This window comes from Festucalex cinctus, chromosome 1 (assembly GCF_051991245.1).
Source record: "Festucalex cinctus isolate MCC-2025b chromosome 1, RoL_Fcin_1.0, whole genome shotgun sequence".
Classification (NCBI taxonomy): domain Eukaryota; kingdom Metazoa; phylum Chordata; class Actinopteri; order Syngnathiformes; family Syngnathidae; genus Festucalex; species Festucalex cinctus.
Window position 1 is genome coordinate 2,553,488 of NC_135411.1, and position 21,867 is coordinate 2,575,354.

At 40.4% G+C, this 21,867-nt stretch overlaps 1 protein-coding gene and 1 long non-coding RNA gene across 2 annotated transcripts; both read right to left on the minus strand.

Annotated features, from left to right (window-relative positions):
* Window positions 1–368: 368 nt before the first annotated feature.
* LOC144006905 (uncharacterized) lies at window positions 369–17,565 on the minus strand. Its single transcript, XM_077506013.1, has 4 exons — window positions 17,067–17,565; window positions 2,524–7,430; window positions 1,638–1,759; window positions 369–892 (listed from the first exon to the last, which is right to left on the minus strand). Exons 1-2 carry the CDS (start codon window positions 17,188–17,190, stop codon window positions 5,104–5,106), a joined length of 2,451 nt encoding a protein of 816 aa, XP_077362139.1. The 5' UTR covers window positions 17,191–17,565; the 3' UTR covers window positions 369–892; window positions 1,638–1,759; window positions 2,524–5,103.
* A 1,878-nt stretch (window positions 17,566–19,443) lies between these two features.
* Window positions 19,444–20,731, minus strand: LOC144007717 (uncharacterized). The gene is made up of 3 exons (XR_013280323.1): window positions 20,501–20,731; window positions 19,859–20,089; window positions 19,444–19,587 (listed from the first exon to the last, which is right to left on the minus strand). It is a non-coding gene; the product is annotated as an uncharacterized LOC144007717 (long non-coding RNA).
* Window positions 20,732–21,867: the final 1,136 nt, after the last annotated feature.

Here is a 21,867-nt window from a genome sequence, read left to right on the forward strand (position 1 = left end):
AAGAGGAGCAGGCCAGGGCAGTTTTATTGCTGGTAAAAGCGTACATAACCAGAGGAAAAAACTTTATATGAGTAAAAGTTCTTGGAGTTACTGTAGCTTTCATAAATGTATTTGATATTACAGATCCAGCAAGCTGAAGAGACACTACCCTTGGACCATCACGGTGAACACGGGATCGTTATACCTGACATCCACTGTCGTTTACCTGAGGAAAGACTTGTTGCTTTACGGCAAATCATTCCAAACAAGGAGTCCTTGAGTTTTGGTCGCGTCATTTATTTGCAGACTCTCAATGTTGCTTCTAGTGCTAGTGTCTCGCGGCCCAAAGGGTCATTTAAATTGATGTAAAAAATGAAAATAAATTCCTGTGTAAAACAGTTTGACTTTTATTTCATAAAAAAAAGCATGCATATGAACTAACAACCAGTCAATTATTCAGCATTTTATAGATTTTATACAGACATTTTTCTCAAGAAATGATTGGCCTGCCAACAAGAAATCAAGAAAGCTCAGAAAATGAACTGTTAAACTTAAAACAAACATTTTGGTAGCAACAGCCTGTAATTACTCAAAAAAATTAAATGGATGTGATTTTTTTTTTGCCCTTTCAATTACACTGTGTCAAATCTGGCATCAAAGGTGATAGCAGTCAGTAGATGTGATTTAAAGGAATGGTAATCACTCATATGAGCAGTTGGAAATGTAATGGTGTTTGTGCAGGGGGTAACATAATGTGTGACCTGGCATTTGTACCTCACAATTGTGGTCAAAGTTTATTAATATTTTAAATTGCTCTCTGTCTGACATAAGCAGGTGCTTGTGGCCCTGCTCAGTTATCCACAACATCACCTCATGAAGAGAGGTGACCAACCACCAACTTCATCTTCTGCATCTAAAAAGTAAAGAAAAGTGTGCTTGAATGAACTACCAAACATGTAAAAAAAAAAAATTCTGACAAAGTTATGTTTGACACATGTTTTGAACATTATTGAAACAGGAAAACTACAATGAAACAATCACAGGAACTAAATGTATTTATATTACGTAATCTCAGTCATTTCCTCTGTATTTCAAACACCCAAGACATAATAAATGTAGCAGAGGCTACTTATTTCAATGACCAGAACTTCTCATAAGTGATTAATAATTAGCATTTTATTAATGTAATGTAATAAAATAATCAGGAATAAGCATAATAACATAATAACTGGTTATTGGCTATCCAGTCATATATACAGGTCAGTGCGTATAGTTTATACAGTAGTGTGCTCGCAAGGTCGGAGAAGCAAGATGGCCGCCCTGTGACTTCAACAGCTTGCCTGAGCATGTATGAGTTATCGGCTATGGTCAGTGAGTTATACAGAGCAATTTTTTTTTTTAAAGAAATATTCCTGGGAGTAATATGTTGCTAACAAACCGCTAACAAGCTGTTCATATGGTACAATATAAAGCGCAGTTTGTTTTATGAATTTGATCTCTCATTCGGTCAGGATAATGTTCATTGTTTTCACGGATGAAATAATGCTAACATGCTAACAAAAATGGCCTAAGAGTTGTTGTTTTTTGCGCACATCTTTCTGAGCATAGTGACCTTTTGGGCATGTTGCAGTTCAGAGACGACATCACTTCCTGTTTACCTAAAGTCGGGGAAAGTGCTTGCCAGCGAGGCCACCTGGAACTGGATGGCAGGGAGATCCTGGAGCTTCAGGACTTCGGCCATCATGCTCAGAGGCTCCTGAAGCCACGCCTCCTTGGAGCCCTGCATGCCAAGACAACCATGACAACATTAAAAAAATAAAAATAAATCTTGGAGTTCACACAAATTCCCCAAGATTCCAGTCAGTGTTGTGCTTTCTGCTGTTGAGCAATAAGACGTGCTCATTCTCATTCAGACTGTAGATAACGTAACAAAAAAAAAAAGTTGATGTGTCTGCAAAAATAGTCTCCGCTTTTTCATGTGGTCATCTAAAACAAGGTTATATAGCTGTATTAGAAAAAAACAAAACAAAACAGTCAATAAAATGTATCACAAAAATTGAATAAAAGTATATCCCAATGATGTTAAAAAAAAGCAGTTTTTATGGGTTAAATACGAAAAAGTTCAATACATTCTTTCACATAACTGCAAGAGAGAAAAGTAACGGACACTGTGAAAAACATATCTCTTCTAATAATCAATACACTAATATATAATAAATAAATAATACATCACAGAATTATCACGAATTTAATCTCTACTTCAAACATCCAAGATTTAGGGGAAGCAGCTAGTGTAAATAAATTCGATTCCCAGCCCTGCCTGTATGTGAAACAAATGCATGTATGTATGTATGTATCATGTATCGTATCGGACCATCAGTTACCTAGCTAGCTAACATGGCTAAGCAATGCTGAGTGAGTGATTACGTTAATTGTAATGATTAGAACAAATCACCGGATAAACGATAGATCAAGGGTTGCTTTTAGATAAATGTCAGATAAACAAAACGGAAAACTAGAAGTGAGGGGGGGGTTCATATTTACCTCGATGCTGGCGGCGACTGGACAAAATGAACCAGGAAATAATCAGACGAACATTGTCACACCCCCATTCCTATCTGACCAATGAAAGTTGTCGCAGCGGCTTCCAAGCTGACCAATGACAAGGCTTCTATCATCGGTTGAACGGAGGACCCCGCCCACACAACACAGAAAAAGATTCGCAACCAAAAAACAGGTTTCAATCAAAAAACAGATTCGCAACCAAAAAACAGATTCGCAAACAAAACGAAAAAAATGTTTGCAAAAGATTTTGTTAAAATACAAATCCATGTTTGAAATGTTTTTTTTTTGTTTGCAAATTTTTATTTTATATGAAAACCCTTTTTTGTTTGATTGAAATTTTTTTTTGATTGCAAATCCCCTTTTTGTTTGATTGAAATTTTTTTTTGATTGCAAATTCCTTTTTTGTTTGATTGAAATTTTTTTTTGATTGCAAATTCCTTTTTTGTTTGATTGAAAATAAAGACACAAATTTCTCTCCATAGAAAGGCGTGAATTTTGTCAGCAAGTTGAAATTTGAACGGTGTAAATCGGAAGTATAATGTAGGAGTAGTTTGATTGCAAAAAGTGCTGAGAATAAAATGCTATAATAAGTATAATAATAATAATAATAATAATAATAAAGGTTAGAAACAACATATGTGGGATGCTTTCAGCATCCCACAATAAGTATAATAATAATAATAATAAAGGTTAGAAACAACATATGTGGGATGCTTTCAGCATCCCACAATAATAAGAAGAATTCCTACAAAAACAATAGGGCCTCGCAGCGGCACCGCCGCCGCTCGGGCTCTAATAAATAAAAGAAAGAAGGAAAGAAAGAAAGAAAGAAAGAAAGAAAGAGAGAGAGAGAGAGAGAGAGAGACGTTAACTCTGTCAAAACTAAATATTATCTACAAGTCATGGAAAGTCAGCATAGCAAGAAAGGCCGTACTCCTGAAGAAACTAAAAGAGAAAAAAAAAAGAAAAGAAAAACAAAACAAAATACAATATCAATAATAAAATTAAATATTTAGGGATCATATAATTGTAGCTTCACATATGGTGTACTCACAAATTGACATAAAAAAAAAAAAAAAAAATGCCACACCCACAATGTAAGATGTAAAAAGAAAAGAATATACATTTCAACAAATAAAATAAAAATTATGAAATTAGTGCGTGAAACTTCAAACGATAATACCGTCCTTTCAATCAGTTATTCGTGTTTCAACACAGTCAGTAGCTTCACCTCAATCACCATCAGCAGCTTGTAAAGTGGAGCTCAAAGTCACGTTTTCATTGACGTAAGTCAGCGCCGCCACATGATCGGTGAACCTCATTCGTCTTCCGTTGTGTGTAAATTGCAGAGTTGCTGGGAAGTAGAGGGCAAACTGGATCTTTGCGGCATGGAGCTTCCTTTTAGATTCGGAGAAGGCTGCGCGCCGTTTGTTGACATCCGGGCTGTAGTCAGGAAAAATGTGAATTCTTGATCCGTTGTAGAAGAGAGGGCCCGCTTGTCTGGCGAGGCGAAGGATCAACTCTTTACTTTGAAAATGATGAAGTCGAACGATGAACGGTCGTGGTCTGCTATCGCCATCCTTCGGTTTGGGTGCCAGGCTTCTGTGGGCGCGATCCACCGAAAGTGGTTTCTCGAAGTTATCTTCCCCAAGCACATCACTGATAAGCTTGGAAATAAATTCCGATGGTCGCGGGCCCTCCACATTTTCCGGTATTCCCACAATGCGTATGTTTTGCCGCCTGGTGTCATTTTCCAGGTACGCCATCTTCTCCTTCAGCGCGTCATTTTCTTTCGCCAGTAAAGCATGAGAAGTTTCCACGTTGCCAAGCTTCATGTCGAACTCCTTCATACCGTCCTCCACATCCGTAATTCGCTGGCCATAGACATTCAAAATCGAATGCAAAGAGGCAATCGAAGCCCGGTTCTCCTCCCGAAACGAATCGATAGATGATTGCACGGCAGAAACTGCGTTAGCTAGTGCTTCCATATTGTTGGCATTTGTATTAGCTTCCTTGCTAACACTACCTAGGGAGTCCGAGTTGTGTCTCCCACTTTGCTGTTTAGACGATTTAGGGGGAATTTGTCAACTCGTGAGGCAATTAGTTCACAAAAACTGTCTTTCCAAAAAAAGTTCCATCGATTACAAGGTCCAAAATGTATTAATCCAAAAATTTTCTGCGGGAGCCGTAGGAAACACGTCTACTCACGAGCCATGCTCACGCGCCTCAGTTGCGTTATTTTTTTGACACACTAATTTGTGCATAATTAATTAACCTAAAATAATGTGTTTAACAACAACCTTTTAATATGTAAATAAGACAAACAACATATGAACAGACATTTACATGTCAACATGACAGATTATAGCCGTCAGTTATAATCTGCAGCCACTTGTCAGGTTGATGTTACGTTTTCAAAACTAATTCATTTTCAAAATAGGCTAAGACACATACAACACACAATACAAGTACACAGATCAATCATTCATTAAAGCGGTAGAAATTTCTGCACCATTTTAAATGTCAATTCCGAAATGAGATCATATCAAGCTTCATTCATCAACCGCTTTTCTCACCAGCACACTTGTGCCTCTCAGCGTTGCCCTTTGTTGGGAATCTTTGACCACAAACTGAGCAAGCAAAAGGCTTCTCTCCAGTGTGGGTTCTCATGTGGACTTTTAAATATATATTCCAAGCAAATTTTCGACCACAAACTGAGCAAGCAAAAGGCTTCTCTCCAGTGTGGGTTCTTGTGTGTATTTTTAACTGTACCCTATGAGCAAAATTTTGACCACAAACCAAGCAAGCAAAGGGCTTCTCTCCCGTGTGGATTCGCATGTGCATTGTTAAACTTCCCTTCTCAGAGAAACTTCGACCACAAACTGAGCAAGCAAAGGGCTTCTCTCCAGTGTGGGTTCTTGTGTGTGTTTTTAAGTATCCCTTCGAAGAAAAATTTTGACCACAAACTGAGCAAGCAAAGGGCTTCTCTCCAGTGTGGGTCTTTGTGTGTCTTTTTAACGTTACATTAGCAGTAAATTTTTTACCACAAACTGAGCAAGCAAAAGGCTTCTCTCCAGTGTGGGTTCTTGTGTGCGTTTTTAAGTGTCCCCTGTGAGCAAAATTTTGACCACAAACTGAGCAAGCAAAGGGCTTCTCTCCAGTGTGGTTTCTTGTGTGTGTTTTTAAGTGTCCCCTGTGAGCAAAATTTTGACCACAAACTGAGCAAGCAAAGGGCTTCTCTCCAGTGTGGGTTCTTGTGTGTATTTTTAAGTTTTCCTTGTGAGCAAATTTTCGACCACAAACCGAGCAAGCAAAGGGCTTCTCTCCAGTGTGGGTTCTTGTGTGTGATTTTAAGTGTACCCTCTGAGCAAAACTTTGACCACAAACTGAGCAAGCAAAAGGCTTCTCTCCAGTGTGTGTTCTTGTGTGGATTTTTAAGTTTCCCTTGAGAGCAAAATTTTGACCACAAACTGAGCAAGCAAAAGGCTTCTCTCCAGTGTGGGTTCTTGTGTGTATTTTTAAGTATCCCTTGGAAGAAAAATTTTGACCACAAACCAAGCAAGCAAAGGGCTTCTCTCCCGTGTGGGTTCTTGTGTGGATTTTTAAGTTTCCCTTGAGAGCAAAATTTTGACCACAAACTGAGCAAGCAAAAGGCTTCTCTCCAGTGTGGGTTCTTGTGTGTATTTTTAAGGATCCCTTGGAAGAAAAATTTTGACCACAAACCGAGCAAGCAAAGGGCTTCTCTCCAGTGTGGGTTCTTGTGTGTGATTTTAAGTGTACCCTCTGAGCAAAATTTTGACCACAAACTGAGCAAGCAAAAGGCTTCTCTCCAGTGTGGGTTCTTGTGTGGATTTTTAAGTTTCCCTTGAGAGCAAAATTTTGACCACAAACTGAGCAAGCAAAAGGCTTCTCTCCAGTGTGGGTTCTTGTGTGTATTTTTAAGTATCCCTTGGAAGAAAAATTTTGACCACAAACTGAGCAAGCAAAGGGCTTCTCTCCAGTGTGGGTTCTTGTGTGTATTTTTAAGTATCGATTGGAAGAAACATTTTGACCACAAACCAAACAAGCAAAGGGCTTCTCTCCAGTGTGGTTTCTTGTGTGAATAATTAAATTTCCCTTCTGAGAGAAACTTTGACCACAAACCAAGCAAGCAAAGGGCTTCTCTCCAGTGTGGGTTTGTGTGTGTATTTTTAAGTCTCCCTTGGAAGAAAAATTTTGACCACAAACCAAGCAAGCAAAGGGCTTCTCTCCAGTGTGGATTCGCGTGTGCGTTGTTAAACTTCCCTTCTGAGAGAAACTTTGACCACAAACCGAGCAAGCAAAGGGCTTCTCTCCAGTGTGGGTTCTTGTGTGTGTTTTTAAGTAGTCATTCCGAGTAAATTTTCGACCACAAACAGAGCAAGCAAAGGGTTTATCACCAGTGTGGCCCATCGCATGATTTCTCAATTTAGACTTGAAACCAAAGGTTTTTCCACACTGAGAACATTTCCACCGTTTGCCATCAGTGTGACATGTCACATCATCGTCACACTGTTCATCGTCAGCAGTGTGAGGAGCGTGTGACGCGTCTTCACCATCTGACATGAGAGCTAACCGGCTGTCATCATTTGTCATTTGTTGTCTTGAGCTGCTGCTTGGAGACTCCGCCCCTTTGTTCTCTTCATATTGACGTTCATCTTCAGTCTTCAAATGGACACCAGTCACGGGACACTCTGTGAAGTCCTCCTCCTCTTTAATGTATGGTGGCAGCTGCTCCTCTTTTTTGATGTTGGGAGGCTGTTGCTGCTGCTCTTCTTTAACTTGCAGAGGCTCCAAGTCCTCCTCCTGTTTCACGCCAGGGAACTCTGGCTCCTGCCGCTCAGGACAAATATATTTTTCACTGACATCTGCGAGACACAAGATACACATGGTTTGGTAAAGTTAATTTATTGTGATGTTATGTATTTTATATTGAGTTTATCACATGGGCCACATGAGTGAATGAATAACAAATCTATACACAAGTATTTATTTATTTTTTTTACTTTTAAACATTTTTTTTTAAACTCAACAAGTGAGTCACATCTTTTCAGGGCAATTCCCGAATGATTCCACAGATTAAGACATTTAACAGATACAGACCTTTGCTTAATATTTGTTCTTGTTTTTTTTGGGGTTTTTTTTATAGACATGTGCACCCCTTATATCATAAGGACTGTGTCTAATTTGGTGCTAATTTAAACTCAACCAAGTCATAAAATTTCATTGTATTTAATTTAATAAATAATGGATGTGTTGATTCTGTATATTTTGATTAATTAATCACTCTTATAGCTCTCTTTTGCAATTTGAATACAGAGTTGGTGTTTGTTTTATTTGCATTTGCCCAGATTTCCACACAATAGGTCAGATATTGTAATAATAATGAACTATATAATGTATATAATGAGTTCATGTTCAGGACATCCTTAGTTTTATAGAGTATCCCTTTGATTTTTGACATTTTCCTTTTAACATTTTCTATGTGTGGCTTCCAAAATAATTTATCATCAATAACTACTACAAGGAATTTGTTTTCATACACCCTTTCTATTTCAATTGAATTAACTAGGGCTGAGTTCAAAATATTGATACATCGATATCGTATAGATACGCCTTTTCATATCCCAATATCGATACATAAAGCCATGTATAGATATATCGACCCCGCCCCCAACACACACACACACACACACACACACCCACACACACACACACAACACATTCAACACACACAAATAAATGCTTCCGATTAAGGCTGCACAGTATATCGAAAAAATATCGATATCGCGATATTGGCCCTTGCAATATGCATATCGCAAAGGCATGCAATAAGTTTTATATGGAATTTTATGCTTTTCATATGAATTTGACCAGTCAGATGCTAACTAAAATGTGCATCGCCAACCTATAGTTGAAAATTATTAAGACATAATTACAATTAATTCACTAAGATTACATTAAAAATGTTTTTTTCTTTAGGGGTTGGGGTACTGGCACATTGGGGTACTGGCACATTAGGAGCAAAATTTCTTTGAACATGGCATGGTAATCCTTTACATGTACATTTTTTTTTTTGCCAGGTGTGATGTGTGTGTCAAGCTCAATGGGTTTTGGTGATTGTTAAGATCTGCAAAAATCAGCGTCTTTTTTTTTATTTTTTGGGAATGAGTTGACCTGATTGGTATTTTTTCCAAAAGTATATATACCCATCATCGCTCGTACTCATTGCACGATGTTGCTTTTATTGTCCATAGAGGCTATCAAAAATAAATAAAACAAAGTAAAAAAGTACATATGTTTGGATCGGTCTGATACCAGTGAACATCTTTAGTGGAAAGTAAAAGAATATTCATAAATGACTTAGTTATAATACTTACAATGAGTTCACAAATTTTGTACAAAATACCCTAAGTGGGTTTTTTTTTATGCCTCAAGGACTAGGTGGCGCTGTATTTATAACTGAATTTTGTCATAGAGATACCTTCAGGCCTTGACTATAAATATACATGTCAAGTTTGGGATTTTTTTTAAGCATGTACCGGGGAGTTATTAAGCATATCCTTCATTCACGATACTGCTTTTAACGTCAATAGAGGCTATCAAAAATAAATAAAACTAAATAAAAAATACATATGTTTGGATCGGTCTGATGCCAGTGAACATTTTGAGTGGTGGAAAGTAAAAAAAATTCATAAATGACTTAGTTATCACACTGAGAATGAGTTTACAATTTTTGTAAAAATACCGTAAGTGAGGTATTTGTTTTTCATGCCTCAAGGGCTAGGTGGCGCTGCATATAAAACTGAATGTTGTCATAGAGATACCTTCAGGCCTTGATGATAAACATACATGTCAAGTTTGGGATTTTTTGGAGCATGTATCGGGGAGTTATTAAGCATATCCTTTTTCAGTGCGAAACACAAATTTTGATGCCCCGCCCTCATCATATAGTATTTCCAAAAGTCAAGATTTTTCTGTCTGTTGTTGGCTCAGGTCTTGACATGATCCAAGTCAAGTCTTAAGTCAGTCGGAAAAAACGTGTAGGAGAAGTGGGCAAAAGTATGCCCCCTGAAAATGTGCAAAAATCATCAAAAATGGGACATTCAAAAATTCGTAGCTCACTTCCTGTTCATTTTAGCATATGGGTCCAAGAGACTTTTTTTGTAGGTCTTTGGCTCCCTCATACTCCTAAAAATTTTCGTAGATCTTGCTTGAACATACAACCGGGGCTGCTTCGTTAAAAATTTCTAGGGGGCGCTATTGAGTCATTTTTGTAAAAATAGCACAATCAACAATAAAATATTGTTCATTTTACCAGGCCAGATGTGTGTGCCAATTTTCATGAGTTTCTGCGCATCTTTAGACCCTCAAAACTCGCGTTTTCTTGGCGAACAGTGCTTAGCCACGCTCACAGCGATTCGCGAAAACTCACAAACTTCGTGTTGTGACATTGTGACATCATGAAGGCCGAAACCCTCATCTGAGCAAATATGAGGTAGGTCCAGTTAACGTGTTTGGAGAAAAACGTAGAAGAAAATTGTTAAGAAAAAAAATTGCCACTAGGTGGCGCTATCAGTAAGATGAAATATAAGTTCATAGATGTCTTTAGGGCTGGACTCTCATCAAATGTGTGAAATTTTGAGAAGATAGGATCATCTCGGTCAAGTTAATGCAGCTTTTATTGTCACGAAAAATCTTCAGACTTTGCGGCACCGTCGCGGCCACGCCCTTTGGCGAAAGGATACAATATTCGGTGTGGGGCATGATCAACATCTTAAGGCTTTTCTGTAGAGATAGACCGATATGCTTTTTTCAGGGCCGGTACCGATACCGATTATCGGTAGTCAAGGAGGCAGATAACCGATATTTGAAGCCGATATTCATTTGCAGTAAAAGTTAAAATGTTGGCACCAAATTTTTGAATAATGCAAACCCTAACCGTTCTTTACAATGGATTCTCACACTGCACTTTTCGTTTTACATCCTTCCATCTGCAATAAGACGTTGGTGGCGGGGGGAGTTAAATGTGGGGGCCAACCTGACATTGTAGTGATGAGAACATAATTCACCCACGGAACGTTGGGACGAAGGGGGAGTTTGTTGGGATGAAAGGATAAAAGAACAAATGTTGGTAGGTCTGTGAGCCTCGCGCAGAGTTGTTGTTGCTGTTAAACGCTGAGAAGCTGATATCAATAAACCGCCGGTCTTTGGCTCCGGACTTCAACACTCTGCCTCCGACTCCCGTTACTGCTCGCTGTGACATTGGTGACCCCGACATCCGCCTCGTTGACATTTCCGAGGCTGAGAATTTGATCGAATTGAGCGACATGGCGAACTCCGCTGATCTCAAGTTACCGGAGTTTTGGGAGTCGGCCGCGGCGACGTGGTTTGTACAAGCTGAAGCTCAGTTTGCCATCCGGGGAATTACGGACGATTCCACGCGCTACTACCACATCGTGGCCGCGCTCGGGAGCTCCACAGCGGCCAGAGCTACGGCGCTAGCGAACACTACCATCTCCGAACCACGTGCTCTGGCGGAGGAAGCAGACCGCTTTTTCCTGGCCACCCAGCGTCACAACCACGAGGTCTTGGCCTCTCTGCACGCGCCTTCCCAGTCCCGGCGGCCGCAACGGCACCTCATAAGGTACGCGCTGCCGTGGATGGCCGATCGGCCCCTGGCTTATGCTATTTTCACGCACGTTTTGGAACCAAGGCGAAGAGGTGCCGCGCCCCTTGCTCCTTTGTTGCGTCGGGAAACGGCGACGCCTCCACTCAGTTGCAGCTGTGAGTGGGGGCCAGAGTGCCGGCTGCTGTTTATCATGGACACCCTCTCCAGTCTCAAATTCCTCGGCCACCTCATCAATGAGGACGGCGCCACCCCGCTCCCGGCAAAAGTGGAAGCTGTTGCCGCTTTTCCTCGACCCCAGACGGCCCAGGGTCTCCGCGAGTTCCTCGGGATGGTGACTTTTTACCACAGGTTCATCCGCCACGCTGCCCATGTGATGCACCCGCTTTACGACGCACTTAAGGGTGTGGCTCCTAACCGTGCGGTCGACGGGACCGATGTGAGAGTCGAGGCTTTTGAAGAGACGAAAGCTGCGCTGTCCCGAGCGGCCTTGTTGGCCCACCCGCGCCCGGATGCCCCGATCGCCCTCACTACTGACGCATCCGATTTTGCCGTCGGGGCCGTTTTGGAACAGCGCGTCGAAGGTGCGTGGCAGCCGCTCGCCTTTTCAGCCGCCGGTTAGTCCCTCGGGAGCGCAAGTACAGCACGTTCGACAGGGAGCTCCTTGCTGTCTGGCTGGCGATCCGCCACTTCCGCTTCATCCTGGAGGGCCGTGAGTTCACGGTCTTCGTCGATCACATGCCGCTCGCCTTCTCCATGTCGAAGTTGTCCAAGCCGTGGTCCGTGCGGCAACAGCGACAGTTGTCGTTCATATCTGAATACACCACGGACATCCGACATATCGCTGGCAAGGACGACGTGGTCGCGGATTGTCTGTCCAGGGCAGCCGTCAACACGGTACAGCTGGGCCTCGACTTTTCCCGGATGGCGGCCGACCAGGCTTCCGACCGTGACACCCAGTCGCTTCGGGGCTCCGACACCGGGTTGCAAGTTAACCCGGCTCATGTTGACCTGGCCGGACCCTTGGACGTGCCCCGCGCCCCCCGCCGCGGCCGCCCCCCTGGGCTGCGCCTTGTGGACCGTGTGGGGTCCCTTCCAGTTGTTCCTGCATCCCCGCCAGTTGGTGCGCGGGACTGTTCTGGTGTTTCTGCTGTGTCCCTCCCGCCCTCGCTCCCTGGGTCCTGTACCCGCAGGGGTCGGGCAGTTTTGCCGCCCCGTCATCCGGAGTTTGATTGTGGGTGAATTCTGGGGGGGCTTGTGTAGTGATGAGAACATAATTCACCCACGGAACGTTGGGACGAAGGGGGAGTTTGTTGGGATGAAAGGATGAAAGGATAAAAGAACAAAATGTTGGTAGGTCTGTGAGCCTCGCGCAGAGTGAGTTGTTGTTGCTGTTAAACGCTGAGAAGCTGATGTCATAAAACGCCGGTTTTTGGCTCCGGACTTCAACACTCTGCCTCCGACTCCCGTCACTGCTCGCTACAACATTACCTTTTATAGCATTTGGGATACTTGTGGTTTTATTCTATAAATGTTATATTTTTATATTTTGAAGTAATAGGAGGAACCCTGTCATTCAAAATGTGCATCAGCTGTGGCATTACTTATTACTACAGCAAAAAAGAAATAAAAAAATCCATAAGAAAAACTATTCATCCCTGAACACCATACAGTTCTTGTAGACCTTATTATGATTATTAGGGCCCGAGCAGCGATCGCTGCGAGGTCCCTCTTGTTTTTGTAAGAATTCTTCTTCTTCTTCTTCTTCTCCGTAAACGATCGCATTCTTGAGGACCTAAACATTTACGAAAACTCACCAAACTTTGCAGTCTCTTCGGGCCCGGCGAAATATTTGATATTATGTAGTTGTCATAACAATGCGACTCTATAGCACCCCCTAGCATAGAAAAATAAAACCCAATCCCGGCCCGTTTGACCTAGAGCTACGAAAATTGCCAGGCACGTGTAGCACCCCGAGACGCACAAAAAGGTCAGTGGAAGACATTTCCTAAAATGTACAGGAAGTGAGCTATGAATTTTTGAATGTCCAATTTTGGCCCATTTTGGCACATTCACTGTTGACTTCAAACTTGGCATTTATCATCTCAAGGCCCAAGAAAACAACTGGGCAAAATATCTTAACTTTTTGGAATACTACATGACGGGGGCGGGTCATCAAATATTGCCTTTAAAATTTAATTTGTCCAGAAAGACAAAATGCTGAATAACTCCCATGAACAAGCTCCAAAAAATCTCAAATTTCTCATGCAACTTAATAGTCACGGCCTGAAAACATCTATATGATACAATTCTGTTATATATATAGCGCCACCTAGTGGTGACAATAAATGTCATACTTTACGTTTTTAGCTACTGTGCCTAGCTCGTTGAAGGGATCCAGTTGAAAATTGGTCAGAAAAGCCTTAAGATGTTGATCATGCCCCACTCCGAATATTGTAACTTTTCGCCAAAGGGTATGGCTGCTACGGTGCCGCAAAGTCTGGTAATTTTTCGTGGCAATAAAAGCTGCTTTTACTTGACCCAGGTAATCCTATCTTCTCAAAATTTCACACATTTGATGAGAGTCCAGCCCTTAAGACATCTACGAACTTATATTTCATCTTACTGATAGCACCACCTTCTGGCAATTTTTTTTCTTATGATTTTTCTTCAATGTTTTTCTCCAACCACATTAACTGCACCTACCTGATATTTGCTCAGATGAGGGTTTCGGTCTTCATGATGTCACAACACGAAGTTTGTGAGTTTTCGCGAATTGCTGTGGGCGTGGCTAAGCGCTGTTCACCAAGAAAACAACGCCAGTTTGAGGGTCTAAACATGCACAGAAACTCATGAAACTTGGCACACACATCTGGCCTGGCAAAATGAGCGATATTTTATCCCGGATTGTGCTATTTTTACAAAAATGACACAATAGCGCCCCCTAGAAATTTTTTACGAAGCAGCCCCGGTTGTACGTTTAAGCAAGAACGACGAATATTTTTAAGGTGTATGAGGGAGCCCAAGACCTACAAAAAAAAGTCTCTTGGACCCATGTGCTAAAATGAACAGGAAGTGAGCTACGAATTTTTGAATGTCCCATTTTTGACGATTTTTGCACATTTTCAGGGGGCAGACTTTTGCCCACTTCTCCTACACGTTTCATCCGACTGACTTCAGACTTGACCTGGTCCATGTCAAGACCTGAGCCAACGAAAGGTGGAAAAATCTTGACTTTTCGGAATACTATATGATGAGGGCGGCACATCAAATTTTGTGTTTCGCACTGAAAAAGGATATGCTTAATAACTCCCCGGTACATGCTCCAAAAAATCCCAAACTTGACATGTATGTTTATAGTCAAGGCCTGAAGGTATCTCTATGACAAAATTCAGTTATATATGCAGCGCCACCTAGCCCTTGAGGTGTGAAAAAAAAATACCCCACATACGGTATTTTGTACAAAAAATGTAAACTCATTCTAAGTGTGATAACTAAGTCATTTATGAATATTCTTTTAGTTTCCACCACTCAAATTGTTCACTGGCTTCACACCGATCCAAACGTATGTACGTTTCCATTTTGTTTTATTCATTTTTGATTGCACCTATGGACAATAAAAGCAACATTGTGCAATGAGTACGAGCGATGATGGGTACATATATTTTTCCAAAAAATACCAATCAGGGCAACTTATTGCCTAAAAATAAAAATGGGTGCTAATTTTTGCAGATCTTAACGTTCACCAAAACCCATTGAGTTTGAAACATTCATCACACCTGGCAAAGAAAATCCACATGTAAAGGTTGATCATGCCATTTTAAAAGAAATTCTGCTTCCAATGTGACAGTACCCCAACGTGCGAGTACCCCAACGTGCAAGTACCCCAACGTGGCACGGGCTGCGAGGGCCCTTTATAGCTGCTCGCAGCTCTCGTTTTAATTGTTCTTTGACCAAGAAAGTATATAGGCCTATAGGTATATTTTTATTTCTATCCAAATATACGATTATTCACTCGAATTTTCAGTAGGATATCCGGATACCAAAATATTCGATAGTTGCAGTATTAATAATACTAATTTTGAGTTGTTTTTGCGGCACGCCCACACGAGTTCTTTTACCATACACCCGTGTCAAAACTAGCTTACTGCACACGCTGCACCCCAACTTAAAATTTTTGCTAACATAATAATAATAAATTAGAAATTTTGTTGGGTCCAAAAGCAACTTACATAATTATAGTGTTTCATATGATTGTATTTGTCTTATTTTCAAATGTTTAAACATTTTCTTGATTTGAACAAAATATAATTGTTTTGAATAATCTTGATTTCAATTATTACCAAAATAATCGTGATGATTATGTTTTCCATAATAGAGCAGCCCTAGTGTGATGTGAATATGTGTATCTTGTGCTCATCTTTCCCTTTAATTTTCTATTTCAGGCAGGATATACTGAAACGAAGATTGAGGCGTGATTTCCCCCAGCTGATTTTTCACACCCCTTTCCAGCGCAACACCTCTGAAATGTTTTTTGTAGACACATTATCAACAACTGACAAACTTTTAGACAGGGTACCTCAGTCATCAGATACATCAACTACTGAGTCTACTGACGTAAGCCAAGAAAGTGACACTAACACATCTGGTACAACATCAGGTTGGAAAATCACATGGCATACGAGGACACTTTACAGTGCAGGGCTGTAAAATCTGCCATTTTGTTTGTGTCATTATCAAGATATTAACTCTCCATTGGAACACTTTTCAAGCAAAAAAAAAAGAAAAAGTCTGTATTAAATTTTTCCACAACATAGACCTTTAAATTGGTCTGCGAAAAAAAAAAAAAAAGAGCCGTTCCAATGAAGTTCCATGGTTTTATTGTGAATGTACATTTGATTTTTATTTGATTCTTTTTTTATTAATATTTTTTGTGTGTGGGGCAGGGGTGGGGGGTATAAATGACATGCTGTGACATAACCTGATACTTTAAAAAATATTCTATATGTTACAATAATCTGGGCTCTGAATGTATCTATTTTCATCTAGTCCATTTTGCCTTGTTCGAAGTTTGTGGTGCATGGTAGTATTTTCAGCCATTTTTGGCCGATGTATGTTGCTTCTTGTGCACCTTTCATTACATAGTAGGTTGTGAATTGTTTTTATATATGAAACATAAACATAGCTAAATGTAACATTCGTGTGCTGGTCTCACTTCTAGTTGAAGCTTTTTTTTTGTTTTGTTTTTTTTGGCACAAATTTGATATATTTAATGATCTAAATTCACATGAGTACACCAAACCACCAATACTTGTTTCTGATGTTAGGTATATGTATTTATAACATCTGGGAATGATTTTATGTTGCCAAATTTAATGAAAGACGTTTTATGACCAAAAACTGCAGCACAAGATTTTCGTTTTTTGTTATTTACCTATATATGCATTTCTGGCTTGTGACAAAACTGGGGCAGGAAAACATTGGGTGAACTTTTAACCCAAAGTTCAGAAGGGTATTATCTATCAAAAATTGCATTGAACAAGTCGTGCCCAGACAGTGGAGCGAAACTCATTTTCTAGGCACTTTTGTGGGGTTCACCCCAAGGCCGAAGCGTCTCTTCGAGCACACTACCGTAAATCCTAGAAAAGGGCGAACAGAAAAAATAAAGTGCGGCTGACTTGACCGCGTAAAAAGAAAAGGCGGCTAGCTTTACCTCAGTTGTAGCTCTGCTAAATCCAATTCTCATCGACTGAGAAATTTACCAAACCGACTGAAGAAAAAAAACTGTATCGTAACAAAGTGACCCGGTGAAGAGTCATTACAGAAATAAAAACGTACATATGGTTGAAAAGTGTCGATGAAACAAGTGACAAACCTGCTCTGTTCAACACAACTCGAGGCTGCTTGTAAACGGCGTCCAGCAGTTGACGTTGTCGCTCGTTGTCCTCCTGTGCTCCACAAAGCTCCTCTTCGTACTTGACTTTCGCCATTGTGAACATCTTCACACGATATTCACGACACTTTACGCTCACGATTGACGTCTGCTGAGCCAATTTGTCGATAGCAAACGCGTCTCGTTTTTTGGCGCCTAGCAAGCTAAGCTAAACTAAGCTAAGCTAAGCCAAGCTAAGCTAAGCTAAGACAAGACAAAATAAAGAGGGCCGAGAGATACGATTGAACCAGACACGAAACGGAGCAATTATGTTTGACTTCAATAACGTAGTGACGGGGCAAAGTGTCGATGTGTCAGTTCGTTCCGTACAAATTCGTGTTGAATTATTTTTATAGCGAAGCCGAGCGTAAACGCGTCGTGCCTGGAATGGAGTCGCTCTTCTGCTACCACGTGAAATCTACGGCAATCACAGTTGGACAAATCTCATGTCACGAAAATGGTCATATTTAATTTTACTTAAAAAAAAATTGAAAAAAAAAAAAAGCTCATAAAATTATACGTTTAATTCTAGATTCATTTGGATAATAAAAATAAATAGACCTTTAAACTGCACTCGGACAAGTAAGAAGAAACATGTTTACTTCCTGTACATACGAGTAGCCCAGTTTAGTTTTTATTTTTTAAATCTCTATTCACTCAATCAGCATACAAACTATAGGTCGCTTGCACATCGTAATGCATCATGGGAGTTTTTCCTTCGGGCGCCATATTGGGTGTCCGCCGGTTCACAAGGTACACTCGCGAGTTACACGGTAGAGCTTATCAACCTGATGTAATTTTCGCAGTATTTTCACGATTTACCGGAAGATCAAAAACAACGATACAGGCAGAAGGTGTCTCTGTGTGGCGGGATTGATCCTAATTACGTCCTGACCAAGGGTGATTTTTTTTTTTGACGGAGAAAGCTTGCTGGCCAAATGTGACATCTCTGGACATCTTTCCCTACCTCGTGTTGACAACATGCTCCATAACACGCCAACAAATCCCCGGAGGCTTACAATTATTTTGTAAGCGGGTGGATACAGAGTGTAAACTTTAACATCGCATCAGAAGAAACGGTTGCTGTTGCACGTAAGTAAACCACATGGTGTTGGTAATTCTGCACACAAAAATGTTGATTTGTTCTCAGGCTTCCTGTTATCATTGTGTTTACATGCACAGCTAGGTTTACCTGATGTGGTTTTTCTAACAATTTTATAACAGGCAAATATGGCAGAGCGTATAAGAATAAAAAGTAACTATGCACAGCCTCCCCGTGGCTTAATTAAATTTAATGCTACCCTTTCACTAGTTACATGTTACTTAATCAACTTATTCTAAATGGTTAAGGTTAACCACTCTCAGAGGACGTATTTTTCGTTTCAGTTTCCAGTACAATAAAACGTGTTCATGGTAACTACTGAGCATACTGACAGCTTTTCTTATGATCTCACGGTTAAGGAGGCTGTCACAACACCCAATTTCTGTCTGGTGCCAGATGGCAACAATTCCCATCACTTGTCACGACAACACCAATATTATTACCAGGTATGTATGGCTTTACTTTTTGTAGTTTCTTATTTAATTCTATGTTTCATATTTTCATTACAATGTTTGTAATATTTTCAGATTCAGGCACAGATGAGTTTAACTGGACGGACTTCTGCGACTTTGTGGTGTGGACAAAGTGTGATTGAGCGAGTCCACCCAGATTGCTCGTTTTGGCCAGTTGGAAAAGCCAGAGTTTTTTTCCCCAAAGTCCCCTCCTTACCTGAACTGCTCGGGAGAGCATTTACTAGATCAGCAGTGGACTTCCAGTGTTCCTGCTCAGCCGCTGTCACCTACCACTTGCTCATGTACTTCAAAGATGCGGAATAAAGTAGTTTTTTTTGCTGCAGCAGATTGTAAAATCAAATGATATCACTTGAAGTGTGCCAATCTAGACTGCCAAAAGGACAGTGGTTTTGTGACAAGTGTGAAACAAGGATTATTGGGAAAACTGTAACACAGTACTGGTACTTGTCTTACATTAAACAAATTTAAAAGAGAGCAACTTTTTCCTCTGTACATAGCATAATGAAAGTCATTGCGTACCCCATCAACATTACATCATACCGTCATCAGGATGGTAGGCACCTGTGCTAAAATAAACTACATTAATTAACAGTTCAATTTTTAACCCTGAAATTACTACATCTAATCATTATTCACTTCATTTTTTGTGCTTTTAGAAATAATAGAGATTTATGCCATTACTTTAAGAGGGACCATATTGCACATTGAGTCAAATCCTGTCATTTGTATTATGTATAGCTTTGTAAACAAACCCAACAATAGAATTTGTATAAACGCTGCCTTTATTAGCGCCAAACAAACAGTCGCATGTTGTCCTCCTCCAATGCTTTGATGCTCGCCTTCGTTTCCATCATGTCATTGGCAATCAAGTCGGTGTGGCATGAGATCCCTAAAGAAAAAAATAAATAAAAAATCACAAAAAAATACGGTACCAGTAATAGGTTTAATATAGTAAAGTAGTATATTTTTTTTGTCAGTGTAAAAGAAATGTACACATTTTGTTGCATTTTTTAATGTATGAACATTGCTACAGGCAAATACCTATTTCTATAAACACTTCCAAATGTCTCTAAAATATAAGGTGCGTGTACACACACAAACAAACACATACATTCACTCATGCATACAATATATCATGTAATGAATTCTGAGTGGCATACCAGAGTCAATGATGTCAGCAGTACTTGAGGGTACAGGTTACTGGAGCCATCTGGCTGCATAACTGCAACAATCTCTGCCACTTCGAGTCGTCTTTTCTTTGCTTGTCTCTCCTGTGCACGTTCATATCTTGGCACCGACTGGGCTGAGACATAGATGTTGTAACTTGGGACCCAACTTTAATGTTGGAGCCCAGTCGGGATGATTGGACAGAAAAACGGGCGCAGGGCGACCTGTTAAAATAAACAAATATATAAACAAATAAAATATGGAAAGACTGGTTATTTTGCCGCAGTAGGGTGGCCGTGAATAAGTTCTTTAGCATGATGTGTAGGCTACCGGGGGTCTGTTTTCTTGCATCACCCCCTTCTGTCTCTTTTTTCCAAGTTTACATTTTGCCACCAAAAAACATGTTATCGGCATTAAGAGCCCAAGACTAATCAATCCAATTTCAGCAGTAAACACTTTGCACTGGCACTACTTGGGTGAAAATGTTCGATGTTAGCTTTCGGCTAACGTCCGCTAGCCAGCTTGTACTACCGAACGTGCTTGCTCATGAATCCAAAACATAAGCAACTTGCCCATATATGGGCGGTCGAAACGTTATTAATCCTCATGCATTAAATAAAGGTAAACAAGCTTACCGCTCACAAAGTGATCGCTGCACACACGAGCCCAAAGTAACGACTTCCCTCCGGAGTCCGCACTCCTCTGTCTCCAGGCCCTGGTTCCTAATTATTTTCGGAATTCGGAAAAAAGACCGACCATTTTCCCCCTTGGCTTTGTTCGAACAGCCAACGATGCAGCAACAATGTACCATTTTAAACGCAGAAAACAAACGTGATAGATACGTGTTAGACCGAATCACTACGTAAATGGAGGCCACCCAGCATGGCGACTACGAGAAATCCGAGGCGGAAGTGACGACATGTGCAAGCGACCTATTGGGGGGGGGAATAATAAAATCATTGTATACACTATAAACAATTAGAACATAGAACACGCCAGGGAAGTTAAAACATACAAAAGCTAAACCAAATAAAATCAATAGTATAACTGAAAGAAAAGAAAATAGTTTGATACAAAATCATAAAAAATAATGATAAGTTTGCAATAGTTATACGTTTTTACAGCTTTTGGACACAGACAACCAGACAATGACAAAAAATAATTTCTCATGGATACAAAAAAAAATCAATAAAGGACGGTTTCTTATGTGTAAATTTAGACTTATAAATGTAAAACTTCGCTAGAATAATCATAAGATTTATCAAATGAAACTGTGTATAGACATTATCAAATTCAAACAAACCAAAATAATACATGCTTCCAAAGCAAGGAGAAATCTGGATAAATGTGGATTATAATGAATTGTGATAATGTACCCCAGAATTATTAGTAGCACAGGTTTTTTTTTTTTTTTTTTTAACATCCTTGCTGTTTTACCTCAGACTGTAAATCTGTAAATCCACCCAAGAGTCTCTGGTCTTTTTTTCTTTCTTTTTTTTTTTTAAGCTTTGAGCCAGGAAAAGTTCTAGTCGAGTGCCGGCAAATTCTATGCACTATTGACTACACTTTTTCTTTTCTTGCTCGGCCGAATATCGCTGCCAAAAGTCAGGTGAGTTGTATCCGTAATTGACCTTTCGCAAACTCCGCCCCCCCCAAACGAGCATTGACCAATCACACATTTAGCAACCGTTGCTATGTAAGCATAGTCCGTCAAGCTTTACTCAGCTCTCGATGACGTCCATGTTATGATCAGTGTTACCACTAGGAGTCGCTGCTGTCAATGAGTGTTGAAAGGAGTGATGAGGAAGAGTGCATTAACACAGATGGCGTGTGCATGTGTCGACCTGATATAAATAAATGTTCACTTGAAGCAACAGCAAACATCCTCAGCATTTATTATCAACACGAACACAACATGGTACCAGGAGTGAACTGAGTGAGTTGGACGACCGCCGTAGAAGCCGACATGGATTTGAAGCCGCCAGAAAGTCTGAAACTGACG